This window comes from Balaenoptera physalus, assembly GCF_965194825.1.
Source record: "Balaenoptera physalus genome assembly, chromosome: 1".
NCBI classification, from domain to species: Eukaryota; Metazoa; Chordata; class Mammalia; order Artiodactyla; family Balaenopteridae; genus Balaenoptera; species Balaenoptera physalus.
The window spans coordinates 191,732,324-191,756,471 of record NC_138882.1 but is presented as its reverse complement, the minus strand read 5'-3'; the positions used below and the strand labels follow the sequence as shown (position 1 = coordinate 191,756,471).

Genomic DNA, 24,148 nt, shown 5'->3' with positions numbered 1-24,148 from the left:
CTTTCTTCCCCTCCTACAGACATTTTACAAATTTCAACTTCCCGGCCCCCTCGGAGCCCTCCCCAAGGGGACGGGCTGGCCGTCTGGGGACGGCAGAGGCCCGGAAAAGAGTCCGATTGTTCCGTGATCTCTGTGCTAAGATAAGTTTTCAGAGGAGAAAAATGTGCTGCTCCAGGAGCAGTTCCAGCCCCCCACTCCTGACCTCTGACCCCAGCCCCCAGCCCCAGCTGGGCCCTGCAGGATTTCTCAGTGAGGAGGGCAAGCACTCCATGCACCATGGGGTGCTGTGGAATGACCCCAGAGCTGTCTTCAGCTGCCTGGCTGGGCCCCCTCCCCAGGAAGCACGAGGCCTGGCTCCCAGCTCCCCAGAGCAAAGGCCCCAGGGAGGCCTCCAAGGGTCAGAGGGCAGGAGCTGTGGGCCAGGCCTCAGCCTCAGCTGCCAGTGAGGCCCAGCATCTGCCCTCTGGGCTCTCACCAAGGGCCCTCCCTCCCTGGGCTGGCCAAGCTTCCCCAGGCTGCCCACCCACCCCGCCTCCCTCCCCAGACTGTGTCACCTACACCAACGGCTGCACCACGCATGAAGCCCTGGGCAGGCCTCAAAGGCCTCGGGCATCGTCACAGAGCTTCCCAGCGCCCTGCTCAGTGGGCAGAGGGTGGGGTGTGGGCAGGGAGGTCAGAAGGCCGGGGGATGGAGGAGCCGGCTGGCGCAGAGCACAGATGAGGCGCAGGGGAAGACACTGACTCAGCGGATAAGGAGCAGGACTTGAATTTGAACCCAGGACTATCTAGTCTCAAAGCCAGCTTGGGGGCCCAGACAGCTACCTGGGGGAGAAGGCCTGGTGGTCGGAGGGCAAAGGGCTGGCCCTGCGGGAATCCAGCCTGGATGGGGGAAGGGCACCTTGCTCGGCCTCCCAGCCAGCCTCTGCCACGTTGCTGAGCCCCCTCTGTGTGACCCTGCCATGGCTCCCCAACCTTCCGGGGTCCCGAAGGAGCTAGCCTGGGTAGGGGTAGAGCTGGCCGCCCCCCACCCTGGCCCGACCAGCTGCCTGGCGACAGAGAGGCACGAGGCCCAGACAGGGGGAACTGGCCGCGGAAGGCTCGACTTTCCGGGTGTGGGGCACCCCAGGGCTGTGGCGGGTTGGAGGCTGGTAGGGGTAGCCGACCAAGCAGCCTGCACACCCCCAGCTGAGGGCTAAGGTGCCAAGAGGCAGCTCAAGTAATTCAAACCAGATGCCTGCCTGCCTGCCCACCCTCCTCCTCCTCCTCCGGCCCAGGGCCAGGGCCAGACGAATGCAGCCGGGCCCTCTGGTCCTTAATCACTGGCACCCACGTAGCCTGGGCCCACACGAGGCGGGGATGTGGCTGCCAGACCAAGCTCGGAGGAGTGAGATGATTTGTCCCCGGCAGCCATGGCTGGTCTCGGTGCCCACCCGGAGGGACCAGGGTTACAGAGTGAGGAGTGGTCCCCGAGCAGTTACCTAGTCCAGATGCCTCTGCGTCTAGGCCTGGAGGGGCTACACTTGGCTGTGGTTTCACAACTGCAAGCCCCAAACCCACCCCGCCCGGAGGCTGGTGGGAGATTCTTCCTGACCTCTGCTTTGGGTGAACACAAGGAGCCCCCCGACCACAAACACACACACCTGCGGAAGCCCCACTCAGTGGTTGCCTGTGCTCAAGCCCCGGATGCTGCAGAGCTGAGCCTGGCTGTGCCCCTCCCCCCGCCCCCGGGGCACGTACAGCCTCCTCCCAGAGGTCCTCTCTGTCCCCAGATGCGCCTCCTGCCTCCCAGCACCCTGCCTCGGCTCGTGCCAGTCCTGCTGCCTGGCGTCCTCCTCCGGCTCCCACGGAGAGTCACCCACACTCCTCCTGTCCGGCCTAGAGGCCCGCATCCCCGACCTTGCCTCCATCCTCCCCATGCAGGAGAGCAGGGGGGTCCGGGCAGGCCTACCCGGGCTGGTAAAAGGGCCCCCAGAGTGTCCCAGGGGGGCCCAGCAGCCCTCATCACCGTGCGGCAGGTGTCAAAGGCAGGTGGACACACCTGGGCCTTTTCCTGGGTCTGGGGGAAACCAGGAAGCTAGACAACTCGTGATGCTGCTTGCAAACGTGGGGAGAGGGCGCTTCACCGCCTCTGAGGGAGCTGGGGTGCGGCAAGGCCGCCGTGTGTGCGGCTGTGCTCCCAGCTCCAGATGGACAGAGTGATGACAGTTACTGTGGACCAGATGCCACACCGAGCACCATTCCTACATCAGCTCTTTTAAGCCTCACATCAGCCCCACGTCCGAGATGGAGAAGCTGAGACCAGGGGCCACTTACTTGCCCAGGGCCACCCAGAGCGGGCAGGGGGCAAACCAGGGTGAACTCCAGAGCTGTGCTCTCACGGCTAGACTGCACTCTCTGGCCCTTGATGACGCAGACACCGCGTACAGATGGGAACCCAGGGCCCAGAGGGAGGCAGGGTGGCCCGAGCTGGAAGCCCATCCTCCCACAGTCCCAGGCCCACCTCTCCTGCCTGGCTCCTCCTGGAAGTTCATGACCTCTGGGCAGGACGATCCCGGGGAGCCAGGAGACCAATGGCTCGTGCCCTCCTCTCGGCATGCCCGACCCCAAACCCAAAGGTTTGTCCCCACTGCCATGAGCTCCCACTGGCCAGGGACCAGGGCTACGACGGGCAGAGGGCCGGGGAGCTGGAGACCCGAGGCAGCTTCATCCAGTTCCTGGCAATGGCCTTGGACATGGGGAGGGGGTCGAGCCCTCCGCACACTGCAGCTGTTTCCTTGAGAGCGGAAGTGCCATGTGAAGGCCAAGCAGGAGGCCCGAGAGGCCCACTGAGTAAGGGGCTAAAAGAGGAAGAGGAGCAGGTGGCCCAAGCCGGCCATCAACCCCCATGCCCGCTGCCTCCCAGCCAGCCACGGCCGACAAAGGCCTTGGCCTTGGGGGGAACCTTCCCTTCCTGAGTTCACCAACCAGGGGTCCCTGGGCCCCCTAGATGCCCCTTCCCCCTTCAGCCCTGGCTGACCCCTTTCCCACCAGGATGGCTGAGGGCAGCTCTCCGAGGAGTAGACTGGTCCAGGTTCCAGCCTCTGACTCACTAGCTGGGTAGCCCCGGGCTTGACACTTCCTGAAGCCTCAGTTTCCACATCTGTGAAACGGGGTAAGGAGAGAGGCCTCCCCGCCCCGCCACCCCGACCACTGTATTGTCTCCAAAAGATCCCACTCACCTGGGGCTAAGCAGAGAGCAAGTGCTTGCCCCACGGGGATGGAGACCTGGGGGGTCCCTGCCTTCTGCTGAGGCCCTGCCCCTCCCCCTCCCCAGGTAAGGTCCTCCGTGACCCTCTGTGGTGCCCTGAGCTCCCCCAGCAGCAGGTGACCACATCTTTCCTCCACCTTCCGGAGTTTGGGGAGGACTGTCTGGACCCCCAGGGCAGCCTGGGAGCACCATCTGTGTGTGGGGGAGGGGGTGGCCAGTAACAGAGCCGACACTGCCGGCCGGTGCCCAGTGCCAGCTGTGTGGCTTGCGTGAGAAGCGGCCGCACGGGCTGTGCTTTGCTTAAGTGCTCCCAGGTCGGACTGCAGAGCCTGTTAGGAATTATGTCTGGCCGGCCAGCCAGAGGCCCGTTATATAACGTGGCACGGGGCAGGCACTAGCCACCCCTAACCCCCGGCTCCCCAGCTCCCCAGCTGCTGCCCCACTGGCCAAGCCTGAGAGGAGATGTGTCCCACTGACCCCCTCCCGCCCGCCCCACGCACATAGCACACCAGACCTCCGGCTCCAGGTGAAGAGAAGAATTTTCTCCCACCTGCCGGAGCACGCGCCAAGGACCTTCCAGGGCCACAGCCCGGTAGGGGCCCCTGGTGGGGTGGAGGCCGCCCCCAGGCAGCAGGCACGCACCTGGGGCTGGCACCTGCAGGAGGGGTGAACAGTGGGGCCTGGCATGGGCGGCACAGACCCCCAGCCCCCTGACACACACACACACACAGAGCAAACCGTTCTGAAGGCTGGATACACGGGCCTGAAGCCTCAGCCACCTGCGGGTCTGTCAGTTTGGAAGGTGCTGGTGGAAACCTGGGCCAAGGCCACCTGCCTGAGAGCCAGCCTGGCCCTTAAGCCTCTGCCAGGCCGCTGCCCCAGGCCCTCTCCCCAGACACCTCCTCACAGCCCACAGCTACTGCGGCCCACCGCCCACCAGAGCAGGCTGCGTGCACCATGCCCGGAGGGGCCTGGCACAGCGTGGGTCTCCCCACACCCCTGCAGGGCCCACACAGCCCTTTCTCAAACCCTCAGGGGCCCCAGGGGCTGGGGCTGAGACTCATGAGATGTCGGGCATAATAGGGCCCAGGACTCAGGATGGGGTTTGCAGAGCCCGGGACTGAGGCGGGTGGAGCCCCGCGGTGGGCTTCTTCCTCATCCCCAGGGTGGGCACCATGGGTAGCTCCTCGGCAGTGCCCCCCACAGCTGGGCTGTCCCAGCACTCAGAGTGTGGATGTGTGTGGGCGTTAACCGTCACCACCGCCAGGGGACAGAGTTCTGCCGGCAGGGAGCCCTGTGCCAGGCACAGAAGAGGCGGAGCCCCTGTGGCCCTGGGCGGGGACCCTGTGCTGCTTTCACCCTGGCACTCCAACACGAACCCCTCAGAAGCAGAGGCTCCCGCTTGGCCAGGGACCCTGTCTCAGTCCTGGTTCTCCAGCTGCTGGCTGGGCACACAGTAGGGACACTGACATTAGCCAAGTCCCCTGTGTGCCGGGCCCTGGACCCAGAGCCTTCAAGGTGGAGCTCCTTTAAGTTGCCTAATGATGCTGTCATTGTGTTACTATCCCCGCATCGTCCAGAGCAGCAAGCTGAGGCGCAGGGGGGGCCTAGAGACCTGACCAGGTCAGCCGGGAAGTGGGCGGGTGCTGCTGCCAGAGTCTCCTCACCACCCCCCAACTCCATGCCACCCTCTGTTCCCTCTGTGGCCAAGATATTCAAGTTCCACGTGCCACGAGGATCTAGTCGATAAATAGCTCTCCCTACCCATCACTGCCAGCATCCCGAGCTGAGCCACAGGCGCTCAGGGGGCCCATCTCGGGGGCCCATCGCAGTGACCCTCCCTTCCCCAAATGCACCCCTGCTTCAGGACTCTGGGGGCCCTTCAGGCTTCGACAAGCCTCCCTGACCTTCGAGCCCACAGATCACGACCCTTGAAGTAAATGGGCCCCTTGATGGGCTCGCCTGAGTGTGTGTGGGGGGAGGGGGGACAGCCAGACAACAAGCCCCTCAGACCCAGGCAACTCCCCAGAGGCGAAGGGGTGGGAGGTCTAGCCACTGTCCAGCATCTGGCCTGACCGTCCTCACCCACCCATCTACCCTCCACGGCCTGGGGACAAGCACACCCTGGGGCGGGCTGGCCACGGACCAGCCGCCCACGCCATTCTCAGCTCTGCCTCTAGAATGCCCTGGCCCCTGCTCAGGCCACCGCCACCATGGCTGGGGCCCCCGCCTCGCTCTTGCCCCTCCGAGTAAGCCTCCAGAATGCAGCCTCTAGCACCTGGGTTCAGATCCCAGCTCCTGCTGGCTGTGTGGCCTTGGGCAAGTTGCTTAGCCTCTCTGGGCCTCAGTTCCCTCATCTATCCAGTGAGGGTACTCACAAGAGTACCTCCCAGGGTTGCTGTGGGGATTAAATGACTTAATCTGGAAGAGCGGCCTCCACACTCAGGCCCCTGGTCGGGGGGTCCATGCACAGTGACCGACAATCACAGCAAGAATACAAAGCAAGGGGACTTCCCCGGCGGTCCAGTGGTAAAGAATCCACCTTCCAACGCAGGGGATGTGGGTTCGATCCCTGGTTGGGGAACTAAGATCCCACATGCCACGGGGCAACTAAGCCTGCGTGCCACAACTACTGAGCTCGTGTGCCTCAACAGGAGAGCCCGTGTGCCGCAAACTACAGAGCCCATGCACCCTGGAACCCTCGTGCCACAACTAGAGAGAAAACCCGTATGCCCCAACTAGAGAGAAGCCCGTGCACTGCAGCAAACACCCAGCGCAGCCAAAAAATAAAATTAAAGAAAATAAATAAAATTAAAAAAAAAAAAGAGTACAAAGCAAGGGAATTCTCTGGTAGTCCAGTGGTTAAGGTTCCGCACTTTCACTGCTGAGGGCCTGGGTTCGATCCCTGGGTCGGGGAACTAGGATCCCACAAACCACATGGCGTGGCCAAAAATAAATAAATAAATAAAAGCAAATCTGAAAATGTCCCTGCTTTGATTAAAAATCTGTTCCCCACCCCCTGTGGGGCAAGGCCACCTTCCCTGGCATGGCTGCTCAGACCTTCCCGGACCTGCCTCCACCCACAGCTCCCTGGCGGACTGATGGCACCATCCCCAAGCCACAGAGCCAGGCCGCCCTTTGGTTCTGCCTCTGCTGCAGGTGACCACACTGAAAGGTGCAGTCTGGATCCATCTGGACTGGGAGCCCCTTGAAGCAGCTACTGGCTTAATTCTCCCCTGAACACAGGGCCCAGGCCAGCCTCGCCCAGAGCAGGTGCCAGGAGAATGCTCATTGACTTGAACTTGGATCAGTCCATAACCAACGATCTCTCGCAGGGTCAACTTCCGAATACCTCAAAACTCAGTCCAGTAAAGGTGGCAGGGAGGATCCCAGCTCAGAGGGCAGCCCACAGTCCTGGACACCTGGCCTGGGGTCAGATCTGGCCACCCCGTGGGAGGAGCAGAGACCCCGGCTAGACCCAGGCACTCTGTCAGCTGGTGCGCCAGGGTTTTCCCAGCCTGGGGAGGGGGGAGAGGAGGAAATGGAGGCTTGCCTGTATCCCCAGGGCTGTCTGTGGTGATGGCAGGATGGCCACATTCCAGCCTTGCTGCCAGCTGCTGGCCACTGCAGACTTTTAAACCTGGCCAGACAGTCTGAGAGGCTGGGCCCTCTTGAGGGCCAAGTCTGTCCAGGGAACAAAGGCTTTTGAGCCAGGCTCCCAACCACAGAAAAGACTGGCCAGCCTTCCAGGACAGCTGGAATTTCAAAATATATCTAACCCATTGTTGGAACACCAATTCCAATGGTTGGAAACTATTGTTGCTGTCCCCTTGGACACCCCCAGCAGAGACCCAGGTTGCCTGGGACAGGTTTTGTCTCCCTGTTGGCCCTCGGAGGCCAGAGACCCCTCCTTCTCCCAAGCCCAGGATGTAGGCCCAGCCTACAGAGACAGTTTCTGGGCAGGGCAGCTGCTGGGTCTTAGCCTGTCATGGCTTTGTAGTGGATGCTGGTGCTCAAGAGCCTCCCAATGGGCCTGGAGAGGTGTTGCCAAGGTCCTGCTCATTTGTATCTCAGAAAAATAAAGCAGGTAATGGACAGAGAGTGACCATGCGTGTGTGCGTGCGTGTATGTGTGTGCACACGCAGGCACATTATTTTAGATACTTCTTTCTGAGGAAGGTGACTTTCAGCAGAGACTGGAATGATGTGAGGGAGCTAGCCATGCAGATATCTGAGAAAACAGCAAGTGCAAAGGCCCTGAGGTAGGGACATATATTGTGTTCTAGTTAAGGTGACCAATTGATCCAATTTGCCTCGCCCAGACTAAGAGGATTGATGGGACACAGGACTGTTAGTTTTAAAACCAGGATAAGTCCGTCACCCTAGCGAAGGGACTTCAAGGAGGCGACTATGGCTGGCGCAGGGTAAGCACGGGGCGGAGATAAAGTCAGAGAGGCGACAGGGCATCGGGTCCTGCACAGTCCTGTGAGGACTTTGCCTTTCATTCTGAGGGAGATGGGACCATCGGATTTGTGGGGGTTTTGTTTTTGTTTTTTGTTTTATTTATTTTTGGCTGTGTCAGGTCTTAGTTGCGGCACATGGGATCTTCGCTGAGGCACTCGGGCTTCTTTCTAGTTGTGGCTTGCGGGTTTTCTCTCTCTAGTTGTGGCGTGTGGGTTCCATAGCACGTGGGCCCTGTAGTTTGCAGCATGCGGGCTCTAGTTGAGGTGCAAGCTCAGTAGTTGCAGCACGCGGGCTTAGTTGCCCCGCGACATGTGGGATCTTAGTTCCCCACCCAGGGATTGATCCCGCGTCCCCTGCATTGTAAGGTGGATTCTTTACCACTGGACCACCAGGGAAGTCCCGTCGGAGTTTTTTTTTAACAGAGGAGGAACATGATCTGACTTAGATTTTAAGAGGCTATTATCACAGAAGTAATTACAGGTGAAATGCGAGGAGCTTATGGACATGAGGGGATTCTACGAGGGTACAAGGGACCTCCCGACCCTGTTGTGGCTCTGAGTTGGCCACAGAAAGCCTCTGCCTTACCTCATATGATTCTAACAAACTTTAGTTTCTTGTGCTTTAAAAACACACCATGGGGACCTCCCTGGTGGTACAGTGGGTAAGGCTCCACACTCCCGATGCAGGGGGCCTGGGTTCAATCCCTGGTCAGGGAACTAGATCCCACATGCGTGCTGCAACTAAGAGTCTGCCTGCCACAACTAAGGAGCCCACATGCTGCAACAAAGACCCGGCACAACCAAATAAATAAATAAATAAACAAATATTTAAAAACACACCATGGGGAATTCCCTGGCGGTCCAGTGGTTAGGACTCCATGCTTGCACTGTAGTGGGGATGGGTTCAATCCCTGGTCAGGGAACTGAGATCCTGCATACCACGTGGCACGGCCAAAAAAAAAAAAAAAAAGATATAGTTCATACAAATAGTTAAAAAAAAACCCATAAAAACACACCATGGTTTTGGAAACAACAGGTATAAAGAGACAATATGCTAAATGCTTTGAACATTTAGATCCTTCAGTGGGGACTCTCCTTCCTACAATAGTGGATTAGGTAAATCAGACCAAACTTCCCTCTTGGGACAACCCAAAAAGCTGGATGAAAAAAATTTTTTTTAATCTTAAAAACATCAAACCCCATGAAACACAAAAGAGGAGGATCTAGGGAGATAAACAGATGGTTTTGCTCTCAGGGTATTTATGCATTCTGAAGAAAGAGGTGGGAAACAGCTTCATTTCTAACAGCTTTATGGAGCTAGGGGAAAAAATCAAAGTCCAGGGAACCTCAGGCCTGAGTTTGGATCAAAGTCATCCCAGACTGGTAGTGTTTCCAAGCATATGGCAGATGCATATGAACATCCTGTATCATCCTAGGCCTCAAATTTTTCTTGCAAATAAGTTTAAAAATACAATGTCCAACACACAGTCAAAGATAACCAGGCACACAAGTAACTAAGACCCCATGTCTGAGAACCAACAGAAACACAAAAACTTGAGGTATTGGAATTACCAGACACACAGACTCAAACACTGCCTCCTCTGAGCTCCACAAAATCCTGGGTGGTAGATACGGCTGCTGTCTCCACTTTAAAGATAATGAAATTAAAGCTCAGAAGGCGAGTGACTTGCCTACAGTCATCCAGCTAGTAAGTAGGAGAGCTGTGATTGAATATAGGTCAGTTGCTTCTGTAATCTGTGCTCTTAAAAACTTACTACATAAGAGGGTCCTTAGGAGGACCATGGAGTGCTCTTGGTGCCCCCCTCCCATGGAAGTTCTAGAGGCATGATGTCAGAGCCTGCAGCTGCCCTTGCACCTTGGCCAAGAGCCACAGAATTTCAGTAATAGGGGTGGACAGAGAAGAGAAGTGCCTGAGACCATGTAAGGGGACACCTGCCCAGCCACCCACCCACATGTGTCAGGGACGGGCTCATGGAAAATGATGACCAGAGACATAGAAAGAAGGACTGAAATACTCTGCTGATGCGGGAATAACTGGCTTTTCTGAATGACAACTTGGAAATGGCCATTAAAATGCAAAATGCTCAGCCCCTTCCACCCAACAATTCCACTTCCAGAAATTTATTCTATAGACACTCTTTCACAAGTCCACAGAGATACCAGTATAAGAATGCTCACTACAGCATCATTTACAGGAGTAAAAAACTGGAAACAACCCCAAACGTCCACTCATAGAGAGCTGGTTTATTTATTTATTTTTTATTAAAAAATTTTTTTTGGATTAAGTGCACTTTTTATTTTATTTTTTTATTTATTTATTTTTGCCATGCGGCTTGTGGGATCTTAGATCCCCGACCAGGGATTGAACCCGTGCCCTCAGCAGTGAAAGAAGTGAGTGCTAACCACTGGATTGGAGGGAATTCCCTAAAGAGATAGTCTTTTTTTTTTTCTTTTGACCTCTCCACGTGGCTTGCAGGATAGATCCCTGACCAGCGATTGAACCCAGGCCACGGCAGTGAAAGTCTGGAATCCTAACCACTAGGCAACCAGGAAACTCAAGGGCTAGTTTAAAAATTAAGGTATAGGGACTTCCCTGGTGGCACAGTGGTTAAGAATCCGCCTGCCAATGCAGGGGACACGGGCTCGAGCCCTGGTCCGGGAAGATCCCACATGCCGCGGAGCCGCTAAGCCCTTGCGCCACAACTACTGAACCTATGCTCTAGAGCCCGCGAGCCACAACTACTGCAGCCCGCGTGCCTAGAGCCTGTGCTCTGCAACAAAGAGTAGCCCCCGCTCACCGCAACTAGAGAAAGCCCGCGCAAAGCAACGAAGACCCAACGCAGCCCCAAAAAAATTAAATAAATAAATAAATTTATAAAAAAAAGTTAAGGTATATCCATATGAACCATGAAGCCATTAAAAAGAATGAGGTAGGTTTTCATGTATTGGCATTTTTCATGTCCAAAATATAGTATTAATTGGCAAAAGCAATTGCAAAAATGCATATTTTCTTCAATTTCATTTCAACATTTTTACACAGACACACATATTTAGGTATGTGCACTGTGTATATATTCATAGAAAAAAAATCTGAAATGCAACTGGAAATAACAGAAAATCAGGACTTATATCTTCATTATTTGTGTACTGTTTGAGAATGACAATGTATTATTTGTATAAGCAGAACAAAGTAAACACAGGCATACATGTGTGTGCATATGTATATATATATATATAAATTTATATACTAATTTAAAGGGCTTAAACAATCACCTTTCAACTGCATTGTTGTAAAAGCCTCCTGATTCTTCGGCTCTTTATTTGCCATGTTCTCCATCTCAAAATCCCCCAAACCCACTCTTCAAACTGTTATCGAAAAGGATTTTCTTAAAATGCAAGTCAGAAAATGCTACCTACCCTGCTAAAACTGCTTAAATGCTCATCGCCCCAAGGATGAAATCTGAAGTCCGCAAGATGCTCTACCGTCCTCTCTACGGATTGACCTCTGCACAGTCTCTTTAGAGCTCTTCCCTCCAGCAGCTCCTACGACGCTCTCCCACCCCTCAGTCATCCCACTGACTGTCCCAGCCAGGCTGCACAAAATGCCGTTTCTAGCTCCTGTTTTTCTCTCTTCCTGAAATGACCTTTCTACCCCTACTCTTTACCCAGCTGACTCCAGTTTATCCTTTAGGTGATGTCACTTCAGAAAATCCCCAAGATTGGTGGTGTTGTAAGAGGAATCTTACGTGTGAACCCATTAACCCGCAATTGCTCTATTTAACACACATCAAACTACTTTTCAATTTCCTGCTTGCATGTCCGTGTCACTCATTAGTGAGATTCTAGAAGGATGGGCGTGTATCTTGCTCACGACCATCTCTCCAGCCCCTGGCACAATGCCCAGTGATTAATGTGTTCAGTAACTATTCGGCCATTGATTACATGAGGAACTATGACACATTGAAGCTTATTAAACTTTAAAACTTGGAGGGCTTCCCTGGTGGCCCAGCGGTTGGGAATCCGCCTGCCAGTGCAGGGGACATGGGTTCGAGCCCTGGTCCGGGAAGATCCCACGTGTCGTGGAGCAACTGTGTGCCACAACTGCCACGGGCTGTGTTCCACAACTGCTGAGCCTGTGCTCTGGAGCCTGTGAGCCACAACTACTGAGCCCGCATGCCGCAGCTGGTGAGGCCCGTGTGCCTGGAGCCCGTGCTCTGCAACAGGAGACGCCACCGCAATGAGAGCCCCACGCACCGCAATGCAGAGTGGACCCTGCTCACCGCAACTAGAGAAAGCCCACGCACAGCAACGGAGACCCAACGCAGCCAAAAATAAATAAATAAGTAAATAAATTTTTAAAAAAAACTTGGAAATACAGCAAAAGCAAAACTAGTTGTCCTTTTTTGTTTTCTTTTTTGGCTGCGCAGTGAGGCTTCTGGAATCTTAGTTCCCTGACCAGGGATTGAACCTGGTCCCTCAGCAGTGAAAGTGCAGAGTCTTAGCCACTGGACCGCCAGGGAATTCCCACTAGTTGTCCTTTTACTGTCAAAGAAAAAAAAAAAAAAAAAGAACGGAAGAAAGAAAGAAAAATAATAATAAAGGGATTAAAGACACAATCAGAGAATTCCCTGGGTGTCCAGTGGTTAGGACTCCGCACTTCCACTGCCATGGGCCAGGGTTCGATCCCTGGTCGGGGAACTAAGATCCCACAAGCCGCATGGTGTGGCCAAAAAAAATTTTTTTTAAATGACACAATCAGGCTGAAGCAGCACAGATGGCCATTCTCTGATGTCCACGTGGCAGCCATGATTTTGGGGACTCCCCCCAAAAGGCCTAGAGCCCGTATTTCACCCAAGCCTGGAAACAATCTCCCCCAGGCGAGTGAGCAGTGATGGACCTTGAGTTAACTGGACATCGGTCACTGGGGTTCATGTATTAGGGTGACAGGCCCGCTAAGGTGAATGGCACACGTTCGTCTTGCTCTCTGGCCACTCAAGGCAGAGACCCCGGCATGGTAGTTAAGCTTCACTTGGGGGTGTGAGCCAGAGGATGGGTACATCGGCAGCGCAGACCCTTCCTGGGGAGGAGACAACCCTGCAGTGAGGCCTGGGTGGGTGCTAGGAGTTCTGTGTGACTCACTGTCTGCTTCCTAAATCTGTCTTGGGCCAACCGTGGGGTTGGGGAGGAGGGGGAGACAGATGAAGGTCGGAATGAGGGCTCTTATGGGAGCGCAGAGGGGTCAGTGGCTAACACACCCTCAGGCCGTTCCTCTTTGGCCAGGAATGGGGTGTTTTCCAGGCCAGGGCTCTGATTCTGGGGCGCTGGAAGGCTGTTTGATTCCATGAACGCCATTCCTGATCCCCTCTGCCAAAACGCGTCATGGCACGAATCAAAAGTGAACTTACAAATATTGACGGTTTAGGAGGAATTTCACAGCCCTTCTTGAGAGAGGTACAAAGGCACGGTTGGGAACTTATCCCTGACCATCCTGGCAATGGGGACACAACTTTAATGCACAAAACGGAAGGTTTCAAGGTCTGGGGGCCCCCTTCCCCCCCGACCTTCCACCTCCCAGGGGAGGAAGCTACGGAACAGCTTCCCCCCGCCCCCGACCCCGACCCCGCCACCGGCCCCTCCGCGGCAGCTGCCAGTGGAATAGCTCTTCACATGGGACCCTGCTCTTTCTTCTTTCAGGGCTTGGAAGGCTGAAACCGAAAGCCTCCTTCCTCTGCCTTCTCAGAAGACAGGACACTATCTGCGCCTAGGTCAGACCTGATGGCTAACGCTCACTGGGCGACCCCTGCCTTTGGCACTCTCAAATTCATTAAATCACCGTGGAGGAGAAAATGTGGCCAGCCTGCAGGAGGGGTTCTTAAAGGGCCCAGGCGAATTCAGCAGGCAGCCCCTCCAAGACCCACAAAATCTCCTCTTCTCGCTCTGTCGTCCGCCCTCCTTTCTGGACCGAAGAGGAAGAAAACATACTCACGGCTTCCTGGACGAAGGCTGAGCCAGCCGCGAGGTGGAGACCCGTATTTTGTCAGGACTGAATTCATGTTTGACCTCTGGGGTGGCGGCACCTTGCCTGGCCCTTGAGCCACGGGCTCGACCCACAGCCCCCGTCCCTCTCTGCCCAGCTGCGGTCCCAACACTGGACGGCTTCTCCCAGACTCAGCCCCAACCTTAATTTCTCCAGCTGAATCGTCTGCACAGAAAACCACCGAGCTCTCAGCCCTGCCAATTCTCTTCTCCGACACAGGCCCCCTGGGCGCTGTATATTTTAACGTATGGACTCTGTGGCCGCGGTTTGCACTGTTTCCTTGCTGGTGGTTTCCTCCCCTTGGATTTTCCATCCCCAAGTACCCATATGCTCCCTGGCACGCACTTCTCACACCGCTGGCTGCCTCGGAGGGTGCCTTCCCTCCTTTCCCAGAGAGCAGCGCCACGAAGACCCTCGTCTCTGCAATGCCAACAGCCAGCAGCAGCCCCTGGCTGGACTCCTCGGTCGGGAGGAAGGCCTGCAAGTTTGGTGGCTTCTTCCTGCCCGGCTGACATTCACAGCCCGGAGACGAGCCCGGGTCCAAAGCATTAGAAAAACCCAAGCCACAGTCCGCTGAGCAGCACAGCAGCATCGGGGCCAGTCGCCATGGCAACCCCTGGCTTCCCAGCCCAACACATTGTCTGCCCGGCTCGGCTGTTTGCCGATTCCCAAGACTGCTTACTCAGCTCTCGGGATCTCCAGATTGGACCTGCTGCCCCTCAACTCCAAGTGCGGCTCCTTTCAGACTGCTCGCTCACCCCGCGGCCCACCCTCTGCCCCATTCTTTTCCTGGCAAAGCCCTGGAAATAACTTTAACTCAGCCAAGGCTTTCTGGAGGCCCTACCTCACGTGGCTCTTCCCCCTACTGCACAGATGGCCCCCATATTTATTTTAGCCACTGTTCAGGCTCGGCCTGTCAGCCAAGTCTCGTTGCCTCTACCAGGCCCCACCCTGGGAGCGAGGGCTGAGGGGCTGAGCTCTCGCTCTCGGAGAGGCGGTTACAGACACAGACCCCCGGCTTGCTGGCTAGCTTTCTTTCTATTTGAACTCTTCTGGGAGCAAAATTCTTTTCCCTGTTAATATACTCTCAAAGATAGTCCAGAAACGATTTAACTTACATACATGGGCCCAAAAGGAAAAATGAAGATGAACTCCCACTGGAGTTTATCCCGCTCAATACTGAAACAGAGAAAAGGTGCGGGCACTTGCTGGGGTTTCCTGTCTTCCCCACTATGACACCCAGATTTCACTACCCCCTTTCGATGTTTTCCCCATAATTTCTCCTAAACATTTAAATAATTTCCGAGAATAAAATGGTCTATCTATATACGTAACAAAATTACACAATTAAATTCACATTCTCAAAAATATTTAATGATACAGAAGTTCACATATTAAGTGAAAAGAGCTGGATAGAAACCATACACACAGTTGGACACCAGTTTTATAAAACACACACACGTGTGCATTTTAGAAAAATACTGGACGAGACAGCATCACAGCATCAACAGTGATTACGTGGTGGTGGACTTCAGGGTCATTTCCTACATGGGTGAGCTGGTCACACAATTTTAAAAGCAGTTAGTGGGGTTTATGAAAAACTCCCAGGAGCGGGTGATCTGTGGAAGCCCTGGGACCTTCCTCTCCGGAGCCCTGAGCAGGACCCGCAGCAGGAAGAACGGTGTTGAGGTAAACCTGCCCGGGGGCCGCCGGGTAAGATGGTTTCCAATGCCGACAGTTTCTGCGTCGTCCCAGTGTGACTGTGAGGAATACAATTTTGGTCCTGCCTTCTGGATTTACAACCCTCAGAGACAGGCCACAAGCTAAGAGCTACTGCTACGCCTGCTGTAGACACGCCTCTCGCCCTCCTCACGCAGGGGCCCTGAGGGAAGCGCTATCCGCCCATCTTAAGAGGACACAGGCTCAGGTTAAATACCCCTCAAAGCTACACTGCTAGCCAGTGGCTCAGCCAGAAGGTGAACTCAGAGCTCCAACATCAAAGCCTGCTGCCTTAACCATTACATGGCCTCAACCAAATCTAAGGGAAACAACTACCAGATGCTTTAAAAATCACCGTCCCACGTCCCTTGGTCCTCTCGCCGTCTGTCGGGCAGAAACCTGAGTGCCTGGAAGGGTGAGGACCCGCCTGTCACAGGGACCCCAGGAGCGGCAGCGGGCTCCCTCGCTTCAGCCGGGGCCCCACCACCCCCATGTCCTCTCTGGCCAGCTACTTCCAGGGCTTGATTTTTCAAAAACCAAGTCACCTCAAGAGCCAGCTCCCCGACCCGTCTCCCCTTTCCTAAGTCCTCAGTTCTAATCTGGGGTCTCAGAGGATACAGTGGTGTCTGCCCCCAAGGTCTATCGGGGGACACACGGAAACAGAACTACCTTTCTTCACAAAATAAAATCAACCCTAGAATTGGAGAATCTTTTCATTTTCATGTCTACCTGTCCTGGAAACAGAACTAAAGAGCTGATTTTCAGGAACCACAAAATCAGTGACTAAGGGTTCTTGTTCTAAGTCATATATTCCTTTAATTTTCTTAAAATAAGCATGTACTGCTTTAAAAATCACACACAGAAATGACTTTGTTTTTGTTAAGAGTATCTCCAACGCAGAACTCTCACTACCCATCCTGAGCCATCACAGACAGTGGAAATGACAGAAAGCCCAAACCATCGCCATTGACAGTCAAACACACCAGGTGGAGGCACTGCTGCCAGTCTGACTGGCACACCTGGAGCTGACCACAGCACCCTGCCTCTAGCATCTCTGGATGCTGACAAAGGCCTAGGCGGGCTCCTCGGCCCATCTCCAGCCTCCGTATGGCCAGCTGACCAATGGCTGACAGCTCCCTCTAGCGGCAACGTTTGTTTTCTTTACTGCCGGAGACTGAAGCCCGCAGCCTTAAAGGCCAGCAGGAAACAGGCTAAAGGCGAGCCTGGATTTAATGAAAACGCAAATGACAGGCCACCACTTGCTGCTAAAGACCTACAGTATTATTGTAAAGGTACAGGAACTTGGGAAGGAGGCAAAAAGCTGATGGTGGATTGTCTGTTAATAGTCTTTGCAAGGCCAAGAAAGAAAACCATGTACAAGTTAAATTTAGATATAAATAAGAAGCAACTAAGAAGCTAGACATTAGGGTAGGGCGGGTGGGATGAATTGGGAGATTGGGATTGACATGTATACAGTAATATGTATAAAATGGTTAACTAATTAATGAGAACCTGCTGTATAACAAAATAAATAAAATTCAAAAAAAAACCAAGCCCTTCCTGCAGGGCGCCCTTTGTTCCTCTGGTAGAATCACAGTAAATACAAGTCTCCGTATGCAGATTAAATGGTTCCCACCGCAAAAAAAGAAAAAAAAAAAGAAGCTAGACATTAAATGGTCTCTAGGGTTATCACACCTGATCCTGGACGGTGACAAGGGCTCTATGAGATGAGAAGCCACGTGAGTACTTAAGACAATGACAACGGTTTAAATGAACGTAAACGTTAAAACCTACACATCCTAATAGCTGTCCTTCAACACATTCTGCTAGGAAGCTGCAATTCACAACACCAGTTTGAAAGGCTGCCTCAGCGTCCTAAACGCAGAAATGGTGACCTGACCTGGCTGTCCTGATTGTTTACCAAAACCACTTCCAACCTGGGAGGTTAAAGAATCCTGACCACCGGGGAGAAGATGGAGTTCCATCGTTGGCCCCAAAGCCCCCTGGGAGAACAGCACCATCACCGACACAGAGCTCAGGTCCAGCCACCGAGCCCAAGAGCGTGAGCTGTTCCCCCGGTCCTTCTTCCAAACAGCCTAGTGTCCGGCTCTGCCCACTGTGTGTTTTTTGTTTTGTTTTTATTTATTTATTTATTTATTTGTTTATTTTTGGCTGTGTTGGGTCTTCGTTTCTGTGCGAGGGCTTTCTCCAGTTGCGGCAAGTGGGGGTCACTCTTCATCGCGGTGCGCGGGCCTCTCATTATCGCAGCCTCTCTTGTTGCGGAGCACAGGTTCCAGACGCGCAGGCTCAGTAGTTGTGGCTCACGGGCCCAGTTGCTCCGCGGCACGTGGGATCCTCCCAGACCAGGGCTCGAACCCGTGTCCCCTGCATTGGCAGATTCTCAACCACTGCGCCACCAGGGAAGCCCCCATTGTGTGTTTTTAATCTCAGATGCGAAGTCAATTAGGACAAATCTGGTTTTAAAGAGGCCCCAAGATAGGCTTCTTGGATTTGAGAGCATTTTTTCAGCATAAAATTTTTCACCATCAGATTTTAAAAAGGAAGAAGGGCTCTGGAGTCAGACTTTTATCTCTGAAACCCTGATTAACTTTAACAGACCAAACAGAGGCTTAACCCTTGGCCCACATGCGTGGAAGGGGCTGGAGAGCATCCAATGAGCAGGGATGGGAATGGCCCCCGCCCTGGGGCAAGGACCACAGGGCGCCACCATATTCCGTTATGCTCTCCATCCTGCTGGCCAGCCTGCCTTCCTCCTTGGGACGTTTCTGTGGCTCCTGCTACTCTATTTTTATCCAGATGCCAACAACCAGGTCCTGGAAAAACTTTATGAGGAATCTACCATGTTCTTTCTGTTTCAATGGCGCACAAACTTTTCCCTGCTGCTTTACTCCCTTAGAAAATAAAACAGAAGACTAGGGCAAACCTCTAGGTCATGTCGACTTAAGAACAGACTTAAATGTACTCTAAACATATCCACGAGTTATGCAGCAAACACTGCACCGTTTGCTACGTAAGCGCGCCGTTCCGTTTGTGGCCACAGAACCCCATCAGTCCGCTGGTGCCAGCCTGGAGACAGAGTCAAGCTCTCGGTAGAAAAGGTCCTTCCCTTATTAAGAACATCAGGATCAGTTTGTTTTTCGATAGAATTTAGGTTTGGGGTGTACTTTCTCTTTACGTGTTTCCTCAATTTCTCTTGCTCCAATTTTCTCTGATGCTCCAGGAAGTTTAAAATTATAATCTGTTGTGATGTAAGGTATCGTCCCTTCGAGCCCACGCTGAAATGGAAACACAGAGAAAATACTTCAAATCCAGCCAAGACAGAAGATAGTGTTAAAAGTGAGAGTCTGAGGAAGGTCCTCTCACTCCTAAGACACTCGGCTCCCCTCCCCTGGAAGGGCCCACTTACAATTCAACCCCACAAACCCATCAAACAGCATGAGAATGGGGGTGGAGGCTTCTCTCTCAAACCGGTAGAACGAGCAGGTGGGGAGGGGGACACTGGTGCCTCCCCAGCTGCCTGCAGGTCCTGCCGTTTGGTTTGGGACCACACGGATGCCCTTGGCCAACGTGACCCTCCATGGCCTTCCCACGGGGACCCCTGAAGACTGTCTTCAGGGAGGGCTCATCATGGGGACGCCACCTCTGCTCTTTTCTCCCACACGCACGTCTGCAATGACGGCTCCACCACGGGGCTCCTGGCCGTGCGTGATGGCGACTCCGGGCCCCAGACCTTTAGGCCACGCTGACATACCACCACGGAGTGTAAGCTTCCCAAACAATAACCTGCTCCCGTGACTCTCGCCCCGACTTCAGGCCCCCACTCTCTACTGCGGACACGGCCAGCGAGCTCCAGGGCTGCCCCCGGGGGCCGTACTCACCTGGCTCTTGAGAACACACTGTGGAATGGAAATGGTTCCAACCAGCAGACAGTTCACGTTTCTTAGCTCTTCCGGGGGCACAGGAGTGAGGATGTGGTAAAGCCTCTTCTCCATGTCGATCCCTCTACAAATTCCTTGAAAGCACACAAAACACACAAAAATCATCCTATCTGGGGGCTTCCCTGGTGGCACAGTGGTTAAGAATCCGCCTACCAATGCAGGGGACATGGGTTCAAGCCCTGGTCCGGGAAGATCCCACATGCCGCGAAGCAACTAAGCCCGTGTGCCACAACTACTGAGCCTGCGCTCTAGAGCCTGCGAGCCACAACTACTGAAGCCCGCGCGCCTAGAGCCCCTGCTCTGCAACAAGAGAAGCCACTGCAATGAGAAGCCCGCGCACCGCAACGAAGAGTAGCCCCCGCTTGCCACAACTAGAGAAAGCCCGCGTGCAGCAACAAAGATCCAACCCAGCCAAAAATTAATTAATTAATTAATTAATTAATTTAAAAAAATCCTATCTGGAAGATATCAAACTTCCCCACCACTCAGAATTCTAGAATGGCTTTTAAAATAAGAGTTTCAATGTCAACTGTGTTTTGCTTTGAAAATACAAAGCGGCATATTTGCATATCTGAAGACTCTTTGTACCCTTCTCCTTGTTCAGCTGTGAGAAACCGAAGTCCTACACTGTCTTAACTAAGGTGCACCTGGGCCAGGGAGAAACCCACCAGCGGGGAACGCAAAGATGACCCAGTCTCTCCCCATCACCAATCCCTTCGTTATGGTCTGTACTAAAGCATACGAGTCCTGTGGAAATGCTTTTGAGAAGTTCAGTGTTGTATAAATCAAGAACACATACTAACTAAGGGTTTTGCTAATCTTGAGGTGTGTAGGCCCAGCCCCCTTCCAGAAGTATACACTGACAGTTACTGATGTTAGTGAGCCGGGGGACGATCACGTGAGGCAGGTTTGGTGAAGGAGGCAGGGACTCAGGCCTGCCAGGCACCGCGAGGCTGGGTCCACAGGCTGGACCTGCGCGAAGGGATGCACCAGGATGCAGTGGGATCTCGTATGTGCTCAGATCACCCCTGACTGTGGGGAGTCGAGTTACACAGCTTTTCCACTAGTCCGGGGCAAGAAATGAGACGGGCATGGTGAGAAGAGATGCGGTAGAGGAGTCTGACATTCTGAAAACGGAACTACCAGGCCTGCGAGTGGGCTGGATGTGGAGAATGAAAGCAAGGGGGTGCCAAGGAGGACCCAGGGGCCGGACCCAAACGCCAGAGTAAATCTTCAAAGGACCGTTCATGGCCTGGGAACTGGGGATGGTGCGGGCTAGGAGGAGGAGATTTGGGGAGAACATCAGGGAAGGGGTAGATGGACCTATCAGGACTCAGTTTGGGACCCAAGTCTTAGGTGCCAGTGAGACATCCAAGCGGAGAAGTGCAGTGGTCACGTGGGCGTGGAGCTCCGATGCACCGTTGTGCTGGAGAGACCCCACGGACGTCAGCCTAAGATGGACTTAGAGCCCCAGCAGTGGGTGGGAGGGCCCACGGAAAACATGTCAGATGAGAAGGAGGCCGTGACCAGGCCCTTAGGAATCCTGGAGGAGTTGGCAGGAGAAGCAGAGAAAGAACCGCTTCTTTCCTGCCCTCCAGCCCGCAAGGCCCGCTATACAGAAGACAGAGAAGCTCTCTGGCCACTCCAGCCAAGTGACAGCGACAAGGACAAGGCCAGCCATCTACAGTTGAAGAAGTGGGTCAATTTCAGTAGGTTTACAGACAGGTGTCCCTCTCAGACTCACCAAACCCCAAACAATCACAGATGGGTGTCTGGGCAAGCAGGATGGGCCCATGTGCATGTCCTCTGACATCATCCAGGATCTTGCAAAGCCCAACCCAGCTGGCATTCACAGCGTACAATATGTGGGTAGGAGCGACATCAGCGTGGATAATCCGGAGTGCGACGGCGTTGAAAGGGACCTGAAAGATACACGCGCATCCCCCCGTGAATTCTACTTGAAAGACTACTTTTAATTTTTTCAAGTTGACTCGCCAGCTATCTGAAGTTCTATCTGCCAAACCACCTACCAAGAAATATCTAAACAGAATGGAAACACCAACCAGCATTTGTTTAGTGCTTCACCGTTCTAACACAGAGAACCTAGGAAACTTACACAAAGCTCCTGTATACCAGCAATACCTGCTAGAAATCTAAACTGAACGCCTGGAACTTTGTCTACAGAGACACATGAGATGCAAGTTTGGAGACATCCTACATGAGCTGAAGCTGAGGGAGGGAGACTATGAAAACCCATCACTGAGAGGCCTCCTGATGGGAGAGAGTAAAAATCCATTCAGTGAGAAGAAGCCTCCATTCACTCCCTAATTTAACTATCGCAATAAGAAAAATCGATTGCATTCCCAGAGCAAGAGGTAAATAACTACCTTTAACATGTAACTTTCTGGGTAATTTCAAACTTTTAAAGTAGAAAAACTTTTTTTTTTTTAATTTATTTTTTGGCTGCGTTGGGTCTTTGTTGCTGCACACGGGCTTTCTCTAGTTGCAGGGAGCGGGGGCTACTCTTTGTTGTGGTGCACGGGCTCTAGGCACTCGGGCTTCAGTAGTTGTGGCGCGCGGGCTCAGTAGTTGTGGAGCACGGGCTTAGCTGCTCCGCGGCATGTGGGATCTTCCCGGACCAGGGCTCGAGCCCGTGTCCCCTGCACTGGCAGGCGGATTCTTAACGACTGCGCCACCAGGTAAGTCCCCAGAAAAGCATTTTGTTATACATATTATTTAGGCTTCAAAAACAAATGTGAGGGGGACTTCCCTGGTGGCACAGTGGTTAAGAATCCGCCTGCCAATGCAGGGGACACGGGTTCGAGCCCTGGTCCGGGAAGATCCCACATGCCGCGGAGCAGCTAAGCCCGTGCTCCACAACTACTGAGCCTGCGCTCTACAGCCCGCGAGCCACAACTACCGAAGCCCGTGCACCTAGAGCCCGTGCTCTGCAACAAAAGAAGCCACCACAACGAGAAGCCCACGCACGGCAATGAAGAGTAGCCCCCGCTCACCGCAAGTAGAGAAAAGCCTGCGCAGCAACGAAGACGCAACACAGCCAAAAATAAATAAAATGTTTAAAAAATTGTTAAAAAAACAAATGTGAATTTGTAACAAAAGGCAGTTTAAATTACTGGCAGGTAAGTTTCACGTTCAGTTATAGAGCATCGCCAAGTGAGTAAATTGCAGTAAATCAACCAAAACTCCATTAAACCAACTGCCTTAGGTTCTTCAGTGGAGATGACTTGGAAGCCTGGAGCCAATCTCTCCATCAGGCTCGGGAAACGCATCCTTGCCCCCCGGGTCACGGCCCCTGCCTGTGCGACCTCAGGCCAGTGTGTCCACCTGGCTGTGCCCGGTTTTCTACGCTGTAAGCGGGGTCTGTAACAGCACCTCCCGGGCAGGCTGCCACCCCAGGCAACGTGCTCGGCAGAGCGCGTGGCACGGAGGTGCTCAGCACTGCGCGGGCCACAGAGCGGAGCTGAGCACCCTGGGCTCTAGAGTCAGGCCGCCTGGGCGCCGGTCCCGGCCCAAACTTTCACTATGGCCCTTTGGGCAAGCTGACTCAGTGCCCCTGGCCTCAGTTCTGCCATCTGTAAAGTGGGGATAATGACAGCGCCTCGCTGAGTAAAGGAGTTAACCCAGGCTTAGAAGAGAGCACAGCACAGGGTGAGCACTTAGAAATGCTACCTGTTGCTGTTTTATCCTGCCATCATTTGGAATCCTAATGTTATGGTGGTTTCTTCTCAAATGGATTCTTCAGAGGCTGGAATCCAAGATGCACATACTCTAGTGCCAGAATCTACTTGTGACGATATCGGAAATGGTTTAAGAGTGTTCTCCGGGTGCCAGGCCCTGCTGTGAGCGCTCGTGAAATCTGCACAAGCGTTCTGCGAGGTCTGGCACCGCTGCTCCCAGGTGAGAGCCCAAGCTGCACACAGCCAGTCAGTGCAAGGGCGGAGATGGGCTGCCGGGGTGTAATCCCAGCGCCACCCCTGGTATTAGTAGAACATTCTTAGCCAGGATGGAACCAGAGTCGGGCCCAGCACAGCAGTGAAGAGCTCGGCTCTGGAGCTGGGCTGCCTGGGTCTGCGGCCAGCTGTGCCACTCACGCTGGATCACTCAGCTCCCATCTGTAAAACGGGGACCGTCACCAAATCTACACCATAGGGCTGCCCTGAGGACTAAATGAGTGAGGCGCTATAAAGTGGTCAGAGTGCTCCTGGCACACAGGAAGCCGTAGGCGTGTTTAAGTAACCCAAATAAAGACAATTCCAAGAGTTCAGATCACCTGATAGGGTGTCAGACCATGTAAGGGACACAGTGGCTTTGGCACTGGGGGCTGCAACTGGCCAAGGTAACTCAGCACTGCCAACTCGCGAAGGACTTTGTTATGTGATTCTCTGAAAAGTAAATCACAACGAGGTAAACAGAGATTTAACCTTACAGACCCACCTCCCACTAGAGACATCACACAGATTCTATGCACACAGCCCACGTTCCAACCTTAGCATCTGCAGACCCTGCCCTTCCATAAACCCCCTGGAAATCCTTCAAGTCAAAGCCCCTGGCAAGCAGACCTGGAGGCCAATTCTGGATGTTTCCACTGGGAAAGTAACCATTCAGAAAATAACTGACTCTCCTTCATAAGTAGACAGCTGTGACAGAGATCTGAAAAATTTTAGAGGACTACTCCTTTGAAG

At 53.7% G+C, this 24,148-nt stretch overlaps 2 protein-coding genes across 6 annotated transcripts in view; both read right to left on the bottom strand.

The window, feature by feature from the left end:
* PLEKHG5 (pleckstrin homology and RhoGEF domain containing G5) overlaps positions 1-14,322 on the bottom strand; it is a 50,962-nt gene extending 36,640 nt beyond the window's left edge. For 2 of the 5 annotated variants that reach the window (XM_082467796.1, XM_082467797.1), the window contains exon 1: positions 13,717-14,322. In XM_082467796.1, the coding sequence (XP_082323922.1) occupies positions 13,717-14,080 (364 nt within the window). In that variant the 5' untranslated portion in view covers positions 14,081-14,322. The remainder of the gene's footprint in view (positions 1-13,716) is intronic. The other 3 variants (XM_082467795.1, XM_082467793.1, XM_082467798.1) reach the window with 2 other exon arrangements.
* A 797-nt stretch (positions 14,323-15,119) lies between these two features.
* Positions 15,120-24,148, bottom strand: part of NOL9 (nucleolar protein 9) — a 22,992-nt gene continuing 13,963 nt past the window's right edge. The window contains exons 9-12 of the mRNA XM_082467959.1: positions 23,737-23,848; positions 21,190-21,367; positions 19,386-19,519; positions 15,120-18,782 (exon numbers count right to left, since the gene is read on the bottom strand). Coding sequence (XP_082324085.1) covers positions 18,633-18,782; positions 19,386-19,519; positions 21,190-21,367; positions 23,737-23,848 — 574 coding nt within the window. The 3' untranslated portion in view covers positions 15,120-18,632. The remainder of the gene's footprint in view (positions 18,783-19,385; positions 19,520-21,189; positions 21,368-23,736; positions 23,849-24,148) is intronic.